This window comes from Nothobranchius furzeri, chromosome 15 (assembly GCF_043380555.1).
Source record: "Nothobranchius furzeri strain GRZ-AD chromosome 15, NfurGRZ-RIMD1, whole genome shotgun sequence".
Taxonomy (NCBI): Eukaryota; Metazoa; Chordata; class Actinopteri; order Cyprinodontiformes; family Nothobranchiidae; genus Nothobranchius; species Nothobranchius furzeri.
The window spans coordinates 51,976,599-51,996,574 of record NC_091755.1 but is presented as its reverse complement, the minus strand read 5'-3'; the positions used below and the strand labels follow the sequence as shown (position 1 = coordinate 51,996,574).

Here is a 19,976-nt window from a genome sequence, read left to right as displayed (position 1 = left end):
AGACACAGAAGAATTTGTTCATGTGATTTCAAAATAAAGGTTCAAATGATTTAAATTGGAGATTTGTTGCATTTAACATTTCTTTGTTCTGTTGGAGCGGAGTAAGACTCTGGTAGGGAGTGACTTGATCTTTAAAAGAGGAGTGTCAGAACAGAAATCTAAATGAATTTGTATTCCCACTCTTGCCCACACCCAACCAGTAAAGTTGGCAAGAGATTTGCAGATTCGACTTTTGCAGCTCAATAACGTCTGAACAGAAAATAATAATAAAAAAAAAACACGAAACACAACACACCTTGGAATCGTAGAGAACAAACTACAACCTCCTTTAAAAAAACATCCTCTGTGTGGCGCTCTTCTCCCAACATGTTACATTGAACATGACAGCTCTCAGGGGCCGTCTGCAAATAGTAACACCAGAAACGACTGATGATAAGATATTAAAAAACTCCACACTTGTACACCGCAGTGTGAGCAAATTCACAAAATACAACACCACACACAGAAGAGACAGAAGGTACATAAAATATAGTTTATTATTGCAGGGAAACTTGGCTTTAGATTGTTGGTTCACAGATTCAATTCAAATTCAATTCAAAAATACTTTATTAATCCCAGAGGGAAATTGATTAATGAATTTAAAGATCTAATGTAGTGAAGCTCAGGAGAGTCCATGAGAGCAGCAGGTAGATGCTAGCTGCAGTAGATGACTGAGTGATCTGTGGGGGTCAGAGTTTGATTCAGAGGCAGCCAGGATGTGGAGTCAGACAGAAGAGTGTTCAGACGTTTATACTGTTTCTTAGACGGACGGTTTCCTCTCAGCAGCCGAAGAAAGCTCAACATCCCCAAATCTATCAGCATCTGGGGGAGACGAAAAACTAAACTGAAGCAACTTCTGAGAGAAATCAATGGACAAAAATAAATATGAATATATAAAATATTACTGATATATTTGTACAAATAACAAGGCATAGATTAGTTAAATAACGTGCCACATTTAGAGCACCCACGTTTTACTCAAACTACAGCAACACATTTTCAGCACAGTGTAAACTGATTCATGCTACTTATGTTACAGAACGGTAAATCCTTGTTCCCTTCAATTTTAATGCATTTCTTCATTAGTATATCATAAATATTAAAGCATCAAAGAGTTAAACAGTAAATAATTTATTTAGTTGCATCTGTGCAGTTTTTGCTTGTTTGAAGTAACCATAGAAACACTAATTAAACCAAACATGGATTTTTAACATATACATAGGAGTCTTTTAACCTTTTAGATAGCAGCAATTTAAACTGGTTTGTGTTTACAACAAAATCTATTCTACTCCGATTACTCAGTAATGTCATGGAGATCTAATGTTTTGATTAAAATTGCAGATAAATTAGGTTAGAAACTGTCTATGATGATCATGTGACAGCTGTATACTGTTACTCACCTCTACAACAAAACAAACCAGGAAGTTGAGAGCAGCCACAGCGACGAGCAGCATCTTAAAGTTCATATCTGTGAAGCTGAAGAGCTTAAATAATTGGCTGAAGAAAGGACCAGGATACAACACCAGGCAGGTCATCACAGCGGAGTGGACCAACAGGAAACAAAGGAAAATCACTGGAGACATGACAGGATAACAGCCTAAATGTTAGAAAAGATTTACTTCTTCAGGTTACCTTAGAAAAGATCGTTTATTATCATTATAGTTCTGAAAGAGTTTTCTGTTCCCCACATTCTCATTTTTAGAGTTATGATGACTCACCGTTATGGTAGAGAGGTTTCTTGTGAGGGTAACTCTTGGTCACCACCACGGCCATAAAGATATACTGATAACCCGACAGGTTAAACACACAGGTGTTCTCCATGTTGGGTAGATTTTCTATTCCAAACACAGTTGAGTTGAGTGGAATAAACCTAAAAACACAGGTGATTAGGAATGAGTGACATCATGGATGTGTCAGAGGATGGGTGGAGTCTAACTAACCAATCCTGTGTGGTGGTGATGAAGAAGGAAGCCAGCTGACCCAGACTGATCAGACAGGTGTAAAGGAAGAGGCTGCCAAACACAGGCAGGGACAGCAGGCTGGCTGGAGGTCTGCAGGGGTACAGGTCCTCACTGGGGCCTCCTTTCCCCATGAACAAGGCCAGTGTGGTCACCAGAAACAGGTCACAGAACAGGAACTGGAAGTCGGCCAAGGTAGTCTTCACCTGGACACAAACATAAACAAACCCATTAGATTCACCCTTCTAAAATCATAAATACTAATTTAACCTGTACAGAGTATAATATAAAGTTTCCCTGATTTTCTAAGTTTTGTACATGAAACATAAAACATGCATCTAAGCATGTGGGAAGAGCTGAAGGTTACAATTAAAGGGACATTATGGAAGTTTGACAGCCAAAACATGAATAGAAATAATAAATGTCTTCTTCATACATTCTCCTGCAATGCCCTGGTCCTGTAGAATGAGCCCTGGCATTTTTACTGTGATTGCCTGTTTTTCTGTAAAATCACAGAAAAAGAGAGATGCTCGGGTCGAGCAGGCTGCTTCATGCGCGTTCACGCTCAGGCATCGCCCGTAGTGTTTGCTATCCGTAGATTTAGCAGCAGAGAGAGAGGTAGTGCCACTTTGTCGCTGTTCCTAACGCCTAGTGACAAAGCTAGCTACATTTCTGAGGACCCTTAGCTACTTTCTGTAGAACTTTCTTCTAGATATTTCCTGCAAATTAGCAACAAAATAGCCATTTTTGCTCCGAACCGTACTTTGTTTCAGGTGTCATCAAGGATATAAATGTTACAGATACAAAAGACGTCACTGGCGCTTTAGCTCACCTAGTATGACGTCAAACTCTCGTGCAGAAGACCTGGGTTTGATTCTGGATGTTAACATAGTTTATTAAGTGTTTCGTTTTTACATTAATGGTATATTTTTTTACAGTAAGATGCCCACATTTTTATTTGAGACTCGCCAAACGGCATTGAATTCACAGATAAAAAAGATGTGGGTTCAACTTTCATTTTGGATCAATTTTTCAAGCAAGGGAAGGGAATGATCTGAGCATGCAGGAGGACTGACCCATCATAAACCTTTGTCGGCTGTGCTGAAGAGAAAGGTACAGAACCAAATTATTTAATCAATTAGCTGCGCGTTCTCCTGTCCTCTGTCCTCCGGGCCACACACACACACACACACACACGGGACTGTCTCAGCTGTTATTTTCGTTAAGGAGTGTGCACGTACAGCATGCGCGCCTCGTGCACGAGCCTACAATTGAAGCTGCTGTTACGCTTTTGGCCTGAGGGGGCAATCCCGAGCATAAAAATTCCAAACTCTGTAATGTCCCTTTAAGATTTAAAATTTGATTTAAACATTTCATGTTGCACAAAAATTTATAAAAAACAATATTTTAGGATTAGCAACCTACTTAGACAGTCTTTTATGATAAAGTCTATAGGAAGTAGAATAAAGAACTGTAAACATTCACAGGAATCTACAGCAGCCTTGTGTCAAATGTAAAGAACTGAGGATAAAGTGATAAAATATATTTTAAACATGCGGTTGTAAAGTGAGAATCTCCCTGAGACTGTTGGAGAAAGTTTAGTGAACATCCTCTCGTGAGTTTCAGGGTCTAGCCCTCATCATGCTGTGATTTTAAACAAGGCTCAACTAGTCTGAATAAATTTCTTCTCCAAAAAGTCATCTCAGGTTTCTGGAGCCTTTCTCAGTTTAGATCTAAATCAGAAAGTTTGACAAACATGAGAAAACTTTGAAAAGTTCTGGGAGAGTAGTTTACAAACAAATCGAGTCATAAATGTTGGGACTAAATGGCCTCAAAAATGGTGTCCCCAACCAGTCACAGCCCAGTAAGATACTGGTTTGCGGAGCTCCTTCTCTGCTACTCACCGTGTTCAGGATGAGGACGGAGCAGAACTGAATGAGGCTGTACAACGCCATGTACCTGAAGAGACTGAAGGACGTGACTAGAGAGCACCTACCCTCTCTGGATGGATCAAAGAAGATAAAGTTTTATTTAATTTTTTTATATTTTCATACAAAAAAACTACAGGTTTAGTTAAATATTAAAGAGGCTTGAAATTACTCTAAAATTAGTAGTTTTCTGACCTGATGAGCAGTGGCACACAGCTGATGTTGTCGATCTTGGAGGTGAAAGGTGATGCCACTGAAGCTTCAGCCTCAGACAAAGAAACTCCAACATCAGCAGCTCTGAGAGCCCCACAGTCATTGGCCCCGTCCCCACACATACCTACTCTGTAGCTGCAGAAGATTTCATATAATAGTGATCCTACTAAGAGTCATACAGCTGCCACTGTTCAAAGAATAAACGTTTAGTCATGCTGCTACAGAAATTACAGACACTTGCAATGAGATAATGGAGAAATTAAATGTCTTTTTATTGTCTTACTTCAGTTTCTGCAGCTCCTTCACCAGCTGAGCCTTCTGGTCGGGGGACATCCGTGCAAACACGGTAGCTTTCATCAGAACCTGCAACAAAAGTAATTATTAGATCCATGGAGTCCATAGACATCAACTTTTATGCTGTGGTAAAACTCTTCCTGTTACCTTTGGAAGATATTCGGGGAAGTGGTCACACAGGGCAGCAAAGGACTTGCCGTTAATAGCCAGATGGTATCCATACCCACCCTGATACAGACTCTAGGAGAGGAGGAAAAAACACTGCTTTTCCATGTGCAAGCTTAAAGAGACTTTACGGACTTTTGAATTTTTATGCTCGTGATCGCCCCCTCAGGCCAAAAGCGTAAAGGCAGCTTCAATAGTAGGCTCGTGCACAAGGCGCGCATGCTGTATGTGCACACTCCTTAACGAAAGTAACAGCTGAGACAGTCCCGTGTGTGTGTGTGTGTGTGTTTGTGTGTGTGTGTGTGTGTGTGTGTGTGTGTGTGTGTGGCCCGGAGGACAGAGGACAGGAGAACGCGCAGCTAATTAATTAAATAATTTGGTTCTGTACCTTTCTCTTCAGCACAGCCGACAAAGGTTTATGATGGGTCAGTCCTCCTGCATGCTCAGATCATTCCCTTCCCTTGCTTGAAAAATTGTTCCAAAATGAAAGTTGAACCCACATCTTTTTTATCTGTGAATTCAATGCCGTTCGGCGAGTCTCAAATAAAAATTTGGGCATCTTACTGTAAAAAAATATACCATTAATGTAAAAAAAGAAACTCTAAATGAACTATGTTCACACCCAGAATCAAACCCAGGTTGTCTGCATGGGAGTCCAACATCTTACAAGGTGAGCTACACACCAGTAACATTCACAGTATCTGTAACTTTTATATCCTTGATGACAGCTGAAACAACGTCAAACCAAAGAACGGTTCAGACTGAAAATGGCTATTTTGTTGCTAATTTGCAGGAAATATCTAGAAGAAAGTTCTACAGAAAGTAGCTAAGGGTCCTCAGAATTGTAGCTAGGTTTGTCACTAGGCGTTAGGAACAGCTACAAAGTCGCTGAGTTGGCACTGCGTCTGTCTCTGCTGCTAAAGCTATGGATAGCAAATGCTACGGGCGATGCCTGAGCGTGAACGCGCATGAAGCAGCCTGCTCGACCCGAGCATCTCTCTTTTTCTGTGATTTTACAGAAAAAACAGGCAATCACAGTAAAAATGCCAGGGCTCATTCTACAGGACCAGGGCATTGCAGGAGAATGTATGAAGAAGACATTTATTATTTCTATACATGTTTTGGCTGTCAAACTTCCATAATGTCCCTTATTAAACTTCTAACGTCTTGTCAGCCCGACCTCAGGTTTAAAGCTCTCTACAGTTTTACAGCAGAGTGGTATCTGAGAAAAACCGACCTGGTTCACAGCATCTGTGGAGGTTTGTGCAGCTCCATCCTCTAGACTGAACCTCAAAGTGGGCATAGACTGAGTGGTGTGAGGTGTCACGGTGACAAAAATCACCTTCTCATCAGATCCCACCATCGCACAGCTCTTTGCTACATTAACCGCAGTTAAAATGTTGTCTCCTGTGTGAGAAACAACATAACAAATCAATATTTAAAAAACAGCCTTTAATAATAAAGTAATTCCTCAGACTGATTGTGATGTGAATGTGTTCTCACCAGTGACCATGATGTTGCGAATTTGTGCCAGTTTCAAGATGTTAATAACTTTTGCACTTTCAGGTTTCACCAGGTTCTTCATCATCAGTAAGCCCAGAAATTGAAGGTCTTTCTCTACTTCACCTCTTCAAACAAACACAAAGCTGTGTTTATGCATAAAGCAACTTTCATTGTTTAATTTAAAAACAGAAAAAACTTTTTGTTGTTCTCACCGGTCAGTGTTAATCAGGTCTGAATTCACATCCACTGGTTTACAGGCGAGAGCAAGAACTCTGAGGCCTTGGGTGGAGAAGTTCCGCAGCGTGCTGGAAAACTGTGCAGGAACTGGAAACATGGCTCAGATCATTAAACGTGTTTTTATTTTAAGTCTGTGTGTAGGACGAAGGCTGGTCTGAGTGACTAAAACCTGTATCAGCTAGACAGAGGCTGGCCACCATCTCTGGAGACCCTTTGACAAAAGCCAGAGCAGAGCGCCCCCTGTGGGCCACCGTCACCACGCTCATCCTCTGCAGGGCTGAGGAGAAGGGAAACCTCTTAACGATGGCCACAGGTTCACTGGTTCTCTGAGAGGAAAATAAAAAACAAGAATAAATGTTGAAGCTCAAGCAGATCTGACTGGCTGGTTTTTGTTCTTTGTTTACAACCACTTATTGAGTTCTGTTGTGTCTGAAATGGGAAAAAAAAATCAGCTGTGAAGGAACAAATTAAAAATGAGAGGAAACTTTCAGGATGGCTTGGCTATAATTTAGGAGCAGTCATGTAAAAGTTTCAAAACAATAAGAAAATATATTTAAATACGTTTACATACTGACACAAAAAACTAAGTTTAACCAGCAAGAATACTCACAACTCCTGGAAACAGAGGCTGTTGAGTCGGAGGTCTCATAACGGCCAAAACTTTGTGTTTTCCAAATTCTGTATCTACAACATCCCTATCTCCCTCTGGCTCCTGGAGAGTCTGAAAAATTAGAAACACTATCAAAATAATGATTCTGATGTTTTAATCAACGTCATCTTCTCAAATAACGGATGGCTGCTCATACTGAGCCAGGATCTTCTGGAGGTTTCTTCCTGTAAAAGCAGAGTTTTCCTCTCCACTGTTGCTACGTGCTTGCTTAATATGAGGATTGCTGTAAGTCTCTTGACACAACAAGTCAGCGACTCGACGCAATCTGCTGGATTTCCTTATACAAGAAACGTAAAAAATAAAAAATAAATATATATAATATACTTTTTTTTTAAATACACACACACATTTATTTATTATATATATATATATATATATATATATATATATATATATATATATATATATATATACATATGTGTGTGTATATATATATATATATATATATATATATATATATATATATATATACACACACACATATGTATATATATATATATATATATATATATATACATATGTGTGTATATATATATATATATATATATATATATATATATATATATATATATATATATATATACATATGTGTGTATATATATATATATATATATATATATATATATATATATATATATATATATATATACACACACACATATGTATATATAGCAGTAGCTCAGCAGATAGAGCAGGTTGTCCAGGTATCGGAAGGTTGCAAGTTTGATCTCAGCACCGACCAGATAATGTTGCTGTTGGGCAATTAACCCGCCTTGCCTGCTGGTGGTGGTCGGAGGGACCGGTGGTGCCTGTGTTTGGCAGCCTTGCCTCTGTCAGTGCGCCCCAGGGCAGCTGGGGCTACATCGTATCTCATCACCAACAGCAAGTGAATTGGTGAAAGACTGACTAAATTAAATTGAGTATTCGTACAGAACCATACCCAGCCAGTAGACTCCACCATCTTCAGTTCCAAAGGGTCTCCAAGCTGTTGACCTTGCAGCAGGGTAACAGTGTGGCAGCAGGCCAGGGCAGAAAGCATGTGACCCGGTGGGAGGAGTTTAGGGTCTGGAACCAGTTCTGAGAAACCAGCAGGCCCTTTCTCCATCACCCCCCACACATCCAGACCATCCTCTGTTAGAGTTCCTGTCTGGGAGAATAAATCTATTCCATCAACAAGTAAAGTGATGCAGACTCTTCTCCACATTAACAGACAGTAGACTCACCTTGTCAAAGCAGAACACTGAGACCTTCCCACAGACGTTGATACGTGGAGGACTTATGCAGAAAATACCACGATGCTTCAGTCTCCGTTGGGCATAGATAGTTCCTGCGGTGATGGCAGCAGGAAGGGCAGGAGGCACTACGATGGTCACAATATCCAGACTTCTAACGACTAACTGCAGCCAGGTGACCTGGACATACATTGAGTCACAGGTCAGTCAGGAAGGTCACTGAAATTCATTGATCCCATATTGTAGCGCTTACATTGGCTTTGAAGAGGATCACAAAAATGTAAATGGTGCCAATCAGAGCTAAACAGGAGAAACAGATAGAGAAAAATGTTCTTGAAAAGGAAAATCTGATTAAAAAATGTAATAAATCAGCTTCTTTTTAGTGACTGTTTAGTAAACTGATGCAGTTAGTTATCATTAAAGCTTACCAACAACACCAAGAATCAGAAGGAACTTCATGGCATCTTTGTAAAAACGGAAGTTAATTGGCTGAGGGTATAGAATGGAGCTGACCAGGTCACCTTTGGCTGTGAAAAATCCTGCAGCAGAAACAGAAGCTGGTAAATCTGTAAATGTGTCCCTCATAAAGATGGAGACACTTCATGGTTTCTTTACAGACCAGTGCTTGTAACCACAGCAACAGCCCCGTTGCTTCCGGTCCGTCCTCCTTTGGCTTGAATGATGCTGGTACCACAGAACAGAGTGTGTCTGCGCTCAGCCTCTGAGTTGTACTTCCTGTCATCAGCTGGAAGAGGAGTTTTCAGCACCGGAACACTTTCACCTGAGCAGAGATGAGCTCAGATTTATGTAGGCTTCTCACTTCTCACAGGACAAGTTGGCTGTTAACGAATTGCTTTTATTACCAGAATGTGTGAAGCTACAGAAAGAACATATTTATGACTTTATATCTACGTAAAATGACTTGTGTTATAAATCAAAGCCTTTGAACCTCATAGGCCAAGTTATTCCTAAACTCCTTAAGTTTTGTGACTGTTCAGGGTTTCTCAAAACAGAAAATTATCTAACACTTCAGTGAAAACAACAAATCCTTCCAGTCTGCTGCTGCTCGTTTACCTGTGAGCATGCTCTCATTGACGAGACACTCCCCAGCCAGCAGGGCGGCGTCGCAGGGCATCAGCAGACCTTCCTGAGGGATCATCAGACAGTCACCAGGGACCAGCTCCACCGAGCTCACACTTTCTTCCTCTGAGGAAACAGATAGACCAGAACTCTGATCTTAATTAATGAGACAATCCCAAATATAATCTTATTAAAATCCACATAAACGCAAAAACTAACTAAAGTTCAGACAGGAAAATATTTTAAACTCACCTCCTGAGTCTCTGCGTAATGTGATGCTAGTTATAAACCGAGCCATGTTACGGAGGGTGACACTTTGCTGTGGAGGAGAAATAACAGTTATGTTTATTTATTTAATAAATAGAATAAAATCATATAAGGATTAGATCAGACTACTGTTTAATATCTCACCTTACGAGTTTCATAAAGTGAGATACTGATGGAGATAATGGAGATAATAAATATACATAAGGCATAAAAATAATAGGAATCAATGGTCCACAGGGTGATACTGAACACCTGGAACACATAGAATGGATTGAGGACCTGGAGGAGAAGGAAAAGGTGAAAAAAGATAAATCTGATTATTTGAATTTTAAACTAAATCTGACTTTCTGCTTGAATTAATCAAAGTTAAACTACATCCAGCTTCTTCTGTATTTTGTAGAATTTGAATTTGTCCTAACTCACCTCCTCAAACAGCAGCCTCATGTATGACTTCACGGGTACATCAATGAGGTTGGCTCCAAACGTGGACCTCCTGATGACAGAAACGCAAGAAGTGAATCTGAAATTACCTCTGAGATCAAAATGACTTGATTTATGTCTTTTACCTCAAACTCTGCTCCCGAGGACTCAGCCCCTTTTGGAAGCCATTCAAATCTTTGCAAGTCCAATCTTCATTGAGGACACTGAAGACAGATCAAAGAGTTTAACAGTGTTAGAGAAACCATCAGAACATTCATCTAAAGCAGGAATGTTGTCCCCACTCTACTTATCGACAGTATCCACCCGTTTTATTACCTAACACGGCAGAAAGCCCCCTTCCTGTCGAGCCACACATAACGCAGTCCCTCAAAAAGGTAGTACCGCAGCAGCGTCTTCTACAACACGATAAAAGTCATTTCAATAGAGATGATCACTAAGTCATTTGTTACAATCGAGCTTGATCAGGCGTTTACCTCCTCCTTGTGAAGTTGAACGTTGTCTCTCCATTCAGCCTCCTCTGGCTGTCCCAACGAGTCCAAACTGAAGGAGACGTCATAGTAAGAAGAGCGCTGCTCTTGTACAGATTTAGGTCAGAGGTAAAAAGCACGGCGCTCACCTGCCCTCCTCTATCTCCTCTGTCTGCACCTCCACCACATGTTGCTCACCAAAGCTGTCCTGACAGAAAACATAATTTAAATACGATGGTGACAGTCAGAAACTGGGAAACACAAGACAACCGTAATGATGTCGGGTGTAAAGGGGGTTTCATTCTCACTCTCAGCAGGAGAACGTCAGCCAAAGCCAGAGGGCAGGGCCGGCAGCGGACAAGGACACCGAGTCGAGGACGCCAGTGAAAGATGATCAAGAGGAGACCCAAAGACAGCAGGGACAGCAGACAACACAACCACACCCGCCAGCGCACCCGCTTAAACCCCTGAACATCCTGGAGGAGCAAAGACATAAATCCAGAGGAATCATCAGAAACTACAACGTGATGTTGATTCTATGAGATGTCTGTGAAGGTTCTCAGTCATCCAGGTCATTGTAATCTAAGGAGCTTTGAAAGAAAAGCGTCTGGACTTCTTTGAGTTGCTTGAAGACGTTTCACCTCTCATTCGAGAGGCTTCTTCAGTTCTAAGGTCAAATGGTGGAGAGTCCCAGATTCAAACCCAGTGGGAGTTTCCCCCCCAAAGAGGGGAAATTCCCACTGAGCCACCCACCCACCCTCACATGAGTCAAGGTGTGAGGGTGGGTGTGGGTCCTATTCAGCCAGAGTTTCGAGTGAGCTCATTGTGAAGCCTGGCCCCACCCTATCATGTGAATTCCTGAGGTCAGATGGCCCAGGATATGCGTGGGCGTTGAGGCATCCGGGAAGGGATCTCAAAACTGGATTATAGATGGCAGACAGTTGGTGTCGTAAACCACCGCCTGTGTTCAAAGATGGTTGCTCACAGTGGACATAAATGGCTTCCTTTACTCCTCTTTCAAACCTTCTGTCCTCTCTGTCCAAAATGTGAACGTTGGCATCCTCGAAAGAGTGACCTTTGTCCTTTAGATGCAAATGAACTGCTGAGTCCTGTCCCGTGGAGGTGGCTCTTCTATGTTGTGCCATGCGCTTGTGAAGTGGCTGTTTGGTTCCTCCGATGTAGAGGTCTGGGCATTCCTCGCTGCACTGTACAGCATACACCACATTGTTCAGTTTGTGTTCAGGAGTTTTGTCTTTCGGGTGAACCAGTTTCTGTCTGAGTGTGTTGCTGGGTCTAAAGTACACTGGTATGTCGTGTTTGGAGAAAACCCTCCTGAGTTTCTCTGATACTGATGATTCTATGAGATGTTTACACAAACAGAAACGAGGTCACACGTGGGCTTATTCTCTATTCTTTTTTAATGTTCATTATTTAATGATGTTCAGCAGAACCACTGAGGAGGATCTTACCATGTGTGAGTCAGTACTGAAGAGGGGGTCTCGTGGACTGGGCGAGGGGAGTCCGCTCTGCGGATCCACAGCACTGCCTACAAGACATGAATTAGAGTCAAAACACACCAGAGTTGATTTTTTTTATTGATTTAACTATAATCTACATCCTGGTCATAGGGTTTTAGTGAAGGAGGATATAAAAGTCAAGGCAACAGGATTTTATATATAAGAAACATCATTGCAACTGATATTTTGTGCTTGCACTTATGTATTCAAAGATTCAAAGATTCAAAGTCATTTATTGTCATATTCTCCACATGTGCAGGACATACAGAGAAATGAAATTCAGTTTCAGCACACACAATTCAAAGATCAGACATACGTGGGTAAGACACATAACAAGAATTGGTGACTGCGGTCATTCGCAACATGAGTCGCGCTACCTTAATAGATAGATGAAAAGGGTGTTACATGAGGGAAGTTCAGGGAGGGAGAAAAAAAAGGCATTAACAGGGTTACACCAGCAGGGTGTAGCACTCCAATGCAAAAAAACACCCGACATGGAAGCAACAAACGTCACAGTTCACAACATGAGACCCAGTAGGTAGGGGGGAGGGGCTGGGATCCTGGTTCCTCAGCGGGGGCGGCCCGTTGTGGTGCTCAACCAGCTGGCTCCGCAGGTGGGAGGGAGATCCTTAGGGAAGCACAGGGAGTAGTGAGTCCTTAGCTTGATGACCTCGGTGGAGACCTCAATCTGAAGGCGGGGGGTGGGTGGATAGAGATTCACAGCATTTGTCTGCATTCCTTCCAGCGTGGGGTTTTTGCATGCAACTCCAAGGCTGCTTATGGCGTCAGATTCGATAACAGAAACTTTGTTTGGGTCAGACAGAGATAATTTTTTCTCTCTGCCTTAAGTCTGTATTGATCATTCAAGTCCTCCAGTGAAGCCAATTCAGTAATTAAACATCTCCACACCATCCGGTGACCCTTTCCGAGATATTATCAATCCTGCGCGCTAACACCGGTAACGCAGCTAAGACATTGTCCAGCTTGCGATTCACCTCGAGCAACGTCCCAGTCTGTGAGGTATCCACACGGACGGTGCCGTCCATGGTTGCGGGTCGCCCTCCAATCGCTCCCGTCATCCCAATTTTGCGGAAAGCCAGATATCCTCCCACTCCAATCAGAAGAAATCCAACAATCATCAGGCCAAATATCCACATATCTTCGACGTCCTCAATGGACAGCTGAGAGAGACAGATGATATTCCACTTTTTCCAGGAATCGAACATATATCCCGCTGCATGTGTCCCCTGAGGACAAGCGTGAGCCCCCTCCTCCGTTCTCATTGTAGAAAAAATCTTATCAATCGCGTTGAATGACCAATTAATTAAGTCCATGTTTAAAAATAAAAGGTGATTGCAGAGGAAATGCAGAGAAGCGCTCTGTAGGCAGACGGGACAAAAAGAGCCTTGGGAAAACACAGATAAGGGAGGAAAGGCAGAAGCGTCTGCTCCCTGTGAGCGCCGGAGATAATGTTTATGTTTGTGTTTATTCATTTAGCAGACGCTTTTATCCAAAGCGACTTACAATTTATAACCTATAGGGCATGTTGTGATCTGTGGGGGAAACCGGAGTACCCGGAGGAAACACACGCATGCATGGGGAGAACACGCAACTACACGCAGAAAGGCTGCAGCCGAGTTTCGAACCTGCAACCTTCGTGCTGCGAGGCAACAGTGCTAACCACTGCACCACCATGCAGCCCGTGCAGTATAAATGATCAACATCACATTTATTAATTCAAAGTCCTTTTTATAGCGACACCGAACTTTCAGTCACCTTTACACAACAGGTTACAGACCAAACATCATAATGACGCAGCTTTTGTTAGATTCATAACCACACTGCACAACTCTGTGTCCTCAAAGACAGCAGGGAGGTTTGTCTCAGCAGACAAAGACTCAGCTCCACCTGCTTTTCTTATCAACAGAGTGACGCAGCCTTATATCTGAACTGGGTCAATTTTAAATATATCAGTTGTGTTTTACGACCCTGTTCCCACAAAAAGTTGTGATTCTGTGTAAAATGCAAATCATTACAGAATGATTTACAAATGATTTAAACAGCACTGATTTATACAATTTCTCTTGTTTTTATAGAAGCAACAAGTTTATGGCATGATGAATCAATTCTTTATGTCAGATTTCACCTACTAGATTATCCAAATACCTTTTGACTAACAGAACTGTGTTTAGTTTATCTGAAATATGTTTATATTTTTTTAGCATCAGAGGTTAGATGTGTTTATTTAAAATTTGCAAGAGTTTTCATCTAACCTTTTTTTATTCAATACTTTCCTTGTTGTCCCTGTAAATGTTTCAACTCAGTACAGGTTTAAATTATTTGTGAATCAAGGTCACTTTAAAAAAATTGTAATTGACGTTTTTATAATGCTTGGTAATAATAATAATAATAATAAGAAGAAGAAGAAGAAGAAGAAGAAGAAGAAGAATATGACTACTATAATAATAATAACAATGATTATTATTATTATTATTATACTAATAACAAGAATAATACGTTGTTTTTGTATTATTGTTGTTGTTATTGTTATTAATAATAATAATAATAATAATAAGAAGAAGAAGAATAGGACTACTATAATAATAATAACAATGATTATTATTATTATTATTATACTAATAACAAGAATAATACGTTGTTTTTGTATTATTGTTGTTGTTATTGTTATTAATAATAATAATAATATGTACTCTCCACAAAAATTAAACATTTCTTAGTTTGCATTTGTAATCTCAATTAGTTATTTGTCATTCATAAGACCATATAAGATTAATACTAATGTTGTTTGTAGGAGCCATATGTGTCATTTCTTTTTGCGCACTTGAGAGGAGGCTTTGCCTCATGTTATTGGTTAATTGCTTGTGGAAGCACCAGTCTACTTAAGCCAACACAGATTGGACTCAGGTGTTGCTGGATGGGACAAACAGTTTTTTACTGTGTGGTGAGGACTGTGGCTGTGTGTAAAGGACTCTGCGGACTGTCATTGGGGCAAGTAACGCATTCACTGAAACCCACTTTAACTGCTGTAAATGGATCATGGACATTTTGGAACAAGACAACATAATAAACATCATCAGAAATAGCTGCATTTCTTTAAGCACACGTAAAGACCACCCGCAACAGCAACCAGGTAGTGCCAGTGTATAGGGCATTGGCGCTATATTGTTCAATTATAAAGTTAAAACAGTTAAATAAATAAAATTGTATTTCAGAGATCTATTCTTAATGTTTATATTTAATATAATCTAGTTCAATAAAAATTATTTCTACATATACATATAGTATTTATATTGATTATAAAACGTAGATTAAAAACGTAGCATGAGGTTTAATTGAGACCTTAAATTTTACTACGGTCAGTAAATGCGTCACGGTTCGACCAAAACACTTTCGAGACAAACATGAACTTTAAAAGCTAAAAACGAAAGTAAACACGATCTACAACGTTAAATCGTGTCCCATTCTCATATAAAAGTCTGTTTTTATGCGGTCGCAATTAAAAATGTAACAAAAACACGTCTGAAGTTCATCCGGATACTCACTTCCGCTTCCAAATTTATCCGAAAATACAAAAACAAACCGAGTTTGGTTCCGCTGGAGCAGCAACAAAACTCCGCATCAACCACAGATCGCGAGTTTAAAGTGAACGGTCACCTGAAATAATAAAAAATAATGTTAGAAGTGTGTTAATGGACCCCACCTTGTAGAGGCGCAGCTCCTGCGTGGTATGAGCCACACGCGACTGATTCCCACAGAAAACTTGTCTAACCGGCTTTTAGGGTAAATATTAGAGATAATCACCTAAACCTGCCTCATCTAAAAACTAAAAAAGAAACAAAGCTAAAGAATATCGTAAATGTATAACTTTCCTTTTACCTTCTACACTAAAAGCGCAACTGCACCTGCGCAGATATGATAAAAATAAATGACAGCACCATTTATTATAGGGTTTATTTTAAAATCATTTGTGGGTATATTACACATAATCTAAGGTTCTTATTTCGGATCAAACACCTTCTTATCCAAGTCACCTCATGTAAGCTGCCACACCACATGTTAAACACCAAGTTATCATCAAGGTGACATTTTTCTCATGATAACAGCTTATTTGGTTTAAATGTCACTGCTTCAACTTCTCCACTTGCCTCCTATTGCTGAGGCTTTGTGGACTAATCACATGCTTGCTCTGTTCAAGGCCAAACTCAAGCAAAAGTAGCAGATTTGAAGCAATTCATCACAGCATCATATGTTTTAGAAAAGGAGTATGTCAGCACAAATCCCTACCAAGTAGCGTTATATTCAGTGACTTGAAAAAAATAAGAGGAAGTCAAAATAAAGCCCCTATGATGCATTTTATTAAATATGAAGACAATAAAGCTTTAGGATGGATGTCTAAAGCCAGAAGAAACACATCATTAGAAGCTTCAAGTGAACCCAAAACACAGACTTCACTTTCTCATGAGTCATTTTGCTGCTGATCTATCAAATTACAGCTTCCTAGCCTTGTGACTTTTCAGCAGCAGACAGGGCAGCTCTTCAGAAAGAGAACAATGCAGCAAACAAAATGTTGGACTTCCCCTAACTGCCCTGGAGGACATTTGCAGGGACAGAACCAATTGTTTGTTATTGCTACTGTCCTCTGGAAGACAGGGCCTAACAGGCCCCTGAGATGTTGCACCATGAGAATGGAAAAAAAAAGCTTTTACCCACAAAAATCTACTTGATTTCTCCACTAAATAGTAACTTAATTATTAGTTTTAAATTTCACAAATTTATTTTTTTATATTATGTGCTGTAAGGGAATAATTGTGATGACTAAATGTTTATATTTCCTCTAAGAGATCCAGTAGAAGGAGGTTTTCCAAGACATTTTAAAGCATGTTATACATTTAAAAGTTTCACTTTTTGTTTTAGTTACTCAAAATAAATGTTCAGCAGAGTCTGAAAAAGGGAAACTGTGACACGTTAACAAATGTGGAGAAATAGACTATAGTCATATATAGTCATCTGAGCTCAGAAAGCAAAATTCAGTCTACAACCCTGAATAGCACAACACAGGATTTCACTGGCAGGCCATGAGAAGTCTTACAGATAAACACCAATTCTGAATATTTTCTCTGTTATTACAAAACTGTTACAATATTACAATAACACGCATATATTAGAAGTAATATTAAATATATAGAATAAATATATATTATTTATCTTATTGAAGATCTTTTTTATTACCTATCTGTTGTCCTTTATAAATAAGCCTCATACATGTGTGCATTTGGTCCTATAACCCAAGGAAACAGTTGTATTACTGCAAGGAAAGGAAATACTGTTCAACTATTCACAATTGAGAGAATGGGGATTGCACTAATTGCATCATGTAAGGGGGGGCAACGGATTTTTTTAAACGTAAAACATAACTCTGCATTTACACGTAACAGTTTTAATTTGTGTGATATGGTTTTATATTTACTGTGCACATAAAACAATAGTAAAAACTGGCACACCTGCATCTCGGAGAGGGTCACCGGATGGTGTGGAGATGTTTAAAACCTAAATTGGCTTCACTGAAGGACTGGAATGACCAGTTACAGACTGAAGGCAGAGAGGAAAATTATCTCTGCCTGACCCAAACAAAGTCTTGTTATCCAAATCTGACGCCAAGGCAACCTTTGAGATGCCAACAACAACAACCCCCACGAAGGAAGGAATGCAGACAGATGCTGTGGGAACCCCCCCCCCCCCCCTTCAGATTGTGGACTTCTGCCTAGCGAGGTCATCAACCTGCAAGGTCAATGTGCTCTGCGTTCCTCCAAAGATCTCCCTCCCACCTGTGGTCTACAGTGGTTGAGCACCGTACATGCCGTACATGGCTGCTCTCGCTGGGGGGAAACAGGATCCCAGCCCCCCCTGCCTTCCTATTGTGATGTTGTGTTGTGTTATCTGTTGCCTATCTGTTGAGGTGTTTTTTTTTCGCAGAGCAAAGCTGCCCTCCTGGGGGGAGAGTAGCTGTGAGGTGCCTTTTTTCCCTCCTCCCGAATCCATTCCTCATGTTATCCTTTTCTCTCTCTATTAAGGTAGCGCGACTCGGTTGCGAATGACCACAGTCACCAATTCTTGTCATGTGTCTTGCCCAGTATGTCTGATCTTTGAATTGTGTGTACTGAAACTCTAATTTCCCTGAAACTCTAATTTTCCTTCCCTGGGACAAATAAAGCTTTTCATTTTTTCATTTTCATTTTCAGCTTTTCATTTTTTATATGATTATGTTTTCATATTTTTATGCATCCCTATAAAATAAACTAACTGGAGTGAATTGAATGCAAACAAGTGAGGTGTATTCACAGTACTTAAAGACAAATATTGGAAATGCATTTATATTTAAGAAAGACTCAAGAAGATGACTTTGTTTTTCTTGCAGAATAATCACTTACATGCAGTTTGTGGCAGACATACTTGATTTGGTTGCAATACTCAATTTGTCCTCTAGATGTCCCTGTTTTCTGTCAAACCTTTAAATTGCAGATATTTGGTAACTTATGGCTTTATTTATAGCCCATTATTAGGACTTAATGTTTTTAGGATTTACTGATGATTATGCTTAAGTTATAACAAAAATGTAAGGGGTGTTCGTTAAGCCAAACAACCAGAAGATAGGAAACGGTAAATAATAATCTAAGTAAGCAGCTAGATATTTATGCATCGTTTCTATTATATTATAAATTGCACATAACACATATCGAGTATGATAATTAAATGTAACTAATAAAAAAGTAACTGCGGTCGAAGCGGTAACAGATTAGACACCGTTGGTTCTGGTTAGAAGCTGGCTGAACCCTCCGTCTCTGCTGCTATGCTGAAGAAATGTTACTTTAGAAGTACTTACCACGTCTGTTCATCCTTTCGTCACGATAACATCTTCCACATAGCTCCGAAAATATGACCCCGTCCCAATACAGGACACGAAAGCCTCTGTCAAAACCAAACACAAAGCTACAGTAGCTTCGCTTTCTACGGCAAGTCTGGTGGTCCAAATCTATCTCTCGCCTGACCAGTGAGAATCCAGATTGGACTGTTTAGTGGGTGCAGAAATCATTTAAAACGGTTTTACTTGAGGTGAATAGATTTCTTTATCACAGTATTTGGGGGGAATCGTCTTAGAAGTTACCATAAAACTGGGGTTAAATTTTCTGAAAATATTAACATTATAAATAAAGTTACAGCTAAATACCCTGCAAGAGTTTGTCAAATTTATTTTGAGTGTTCTCTTTTTCACAAATAAGACAGCTATGTAATGTGCAAAAACACATGCAAGCATACTAGATAGTTTATTTTCACCATTATTTGCTTAAATAAGTGTGGTTTGCATATTAAGCTGCTTTAGTTACATTAATAATTAACACTGATTTCTCTTTATAAGGTGAGATTTCAAAGATCCTGTCTTAATCGTGATTTTATATATGCAATTAGTCGTGATTATATATATATATATATATATATATATATATATATATATATATATATATATAGTGTGTGTGTGTGTGTGTCATAACCTCATTAAAGAAGGCAAAACACATTTTCTCTTTGTTTGTTTACTGTAAATATGTTTATTGCAGTTTAGGTTAGAGCATAAATAATTTTGTTTTGTTTTTCTTGCAGGACTTCAATAAGCATAACTACAGACTAAATCCACCACCATGCAAACCATTTTTTTCATAATTCTGACAAATAAAAACTATTATATGTAATGCTGAAAAACACAATATAAGTAGTTCTTCGGTGTTTTTTACAGAACACTTTTCATTCCCCTATGCACACACACACACACACACACACACACACACACACACACACACACACACACACACACACACACACACACACACACACACACACACACACACACACACACACACACACACACACACACACACACACACACACACACAC

At 39.8% G+C, this 19,976-nt stretch overlaps 1 protein-coding gene across 2 annotated transcripts; it reads right to left on the bottom strand.

Moving 5' to 3' along the window:
* Nucleotides 1-518: 518 nt before the first annotated feature.
* Nucleotides 519-19,044, bottom strand: atp13a2 (ATPase cation transporting 13A2). 2 transcript variants are annotated; one of them, XM_015968548.3, is made up of 29 exons: nt 18,913-19,044; nt 11,964-12,040; nt 10,803-10,970; nt 10,644-10,702; nt 10,501-10,567; nt 10,343-10,422; nt 10,153-10,230; nt 10,010-10,079; nt 9,731-9,865; nt 9,572-9,638; nt 9,314-9,445; nt 8,859-9,020; nt 8,668-8,778; nt 8,493-8,539; nt 8,231-8,419; nt 7,948-8,154; nt 6,948-7,058; nt 6,507-6,663; nt 6,313-6,424; nt 6,101-6,225; nt 5,835-6,004; nt 4,580-4,672; nt 4,422-4,501; nt 4,121-4,273; nt 3,902-3,998; nt 1,980-2,203; nt 1,758-1,909; nt 1,440-1,612; nt 519-861 (listed from the first exon to the last, which is right to left on the bottom strand). In XM_015968548.3, the coding sequence occupies exons 1-29, from the start codon at nt 18,923-18,925 to the stop codon at nt 694-696; spliced, it is 3,477 nt and encodes a 1,158-aa protein (XP_015824034.3). In that variant the 5' UTR covers nt 18,926-19,044; the 3' UTR covers nt 519-693. The 2 variants fall into 2 exon arrangements, with proteins under 2 accessions (XP_015824034.3, XP_015824035.3); XM_015968549.3 differs by lacking the exon at nt 18,913-19,044 and adding an exon at nt 15,733-15,787.
* Nucleotides 19,045-19,976: the final 932 nt, after the last annotated feature.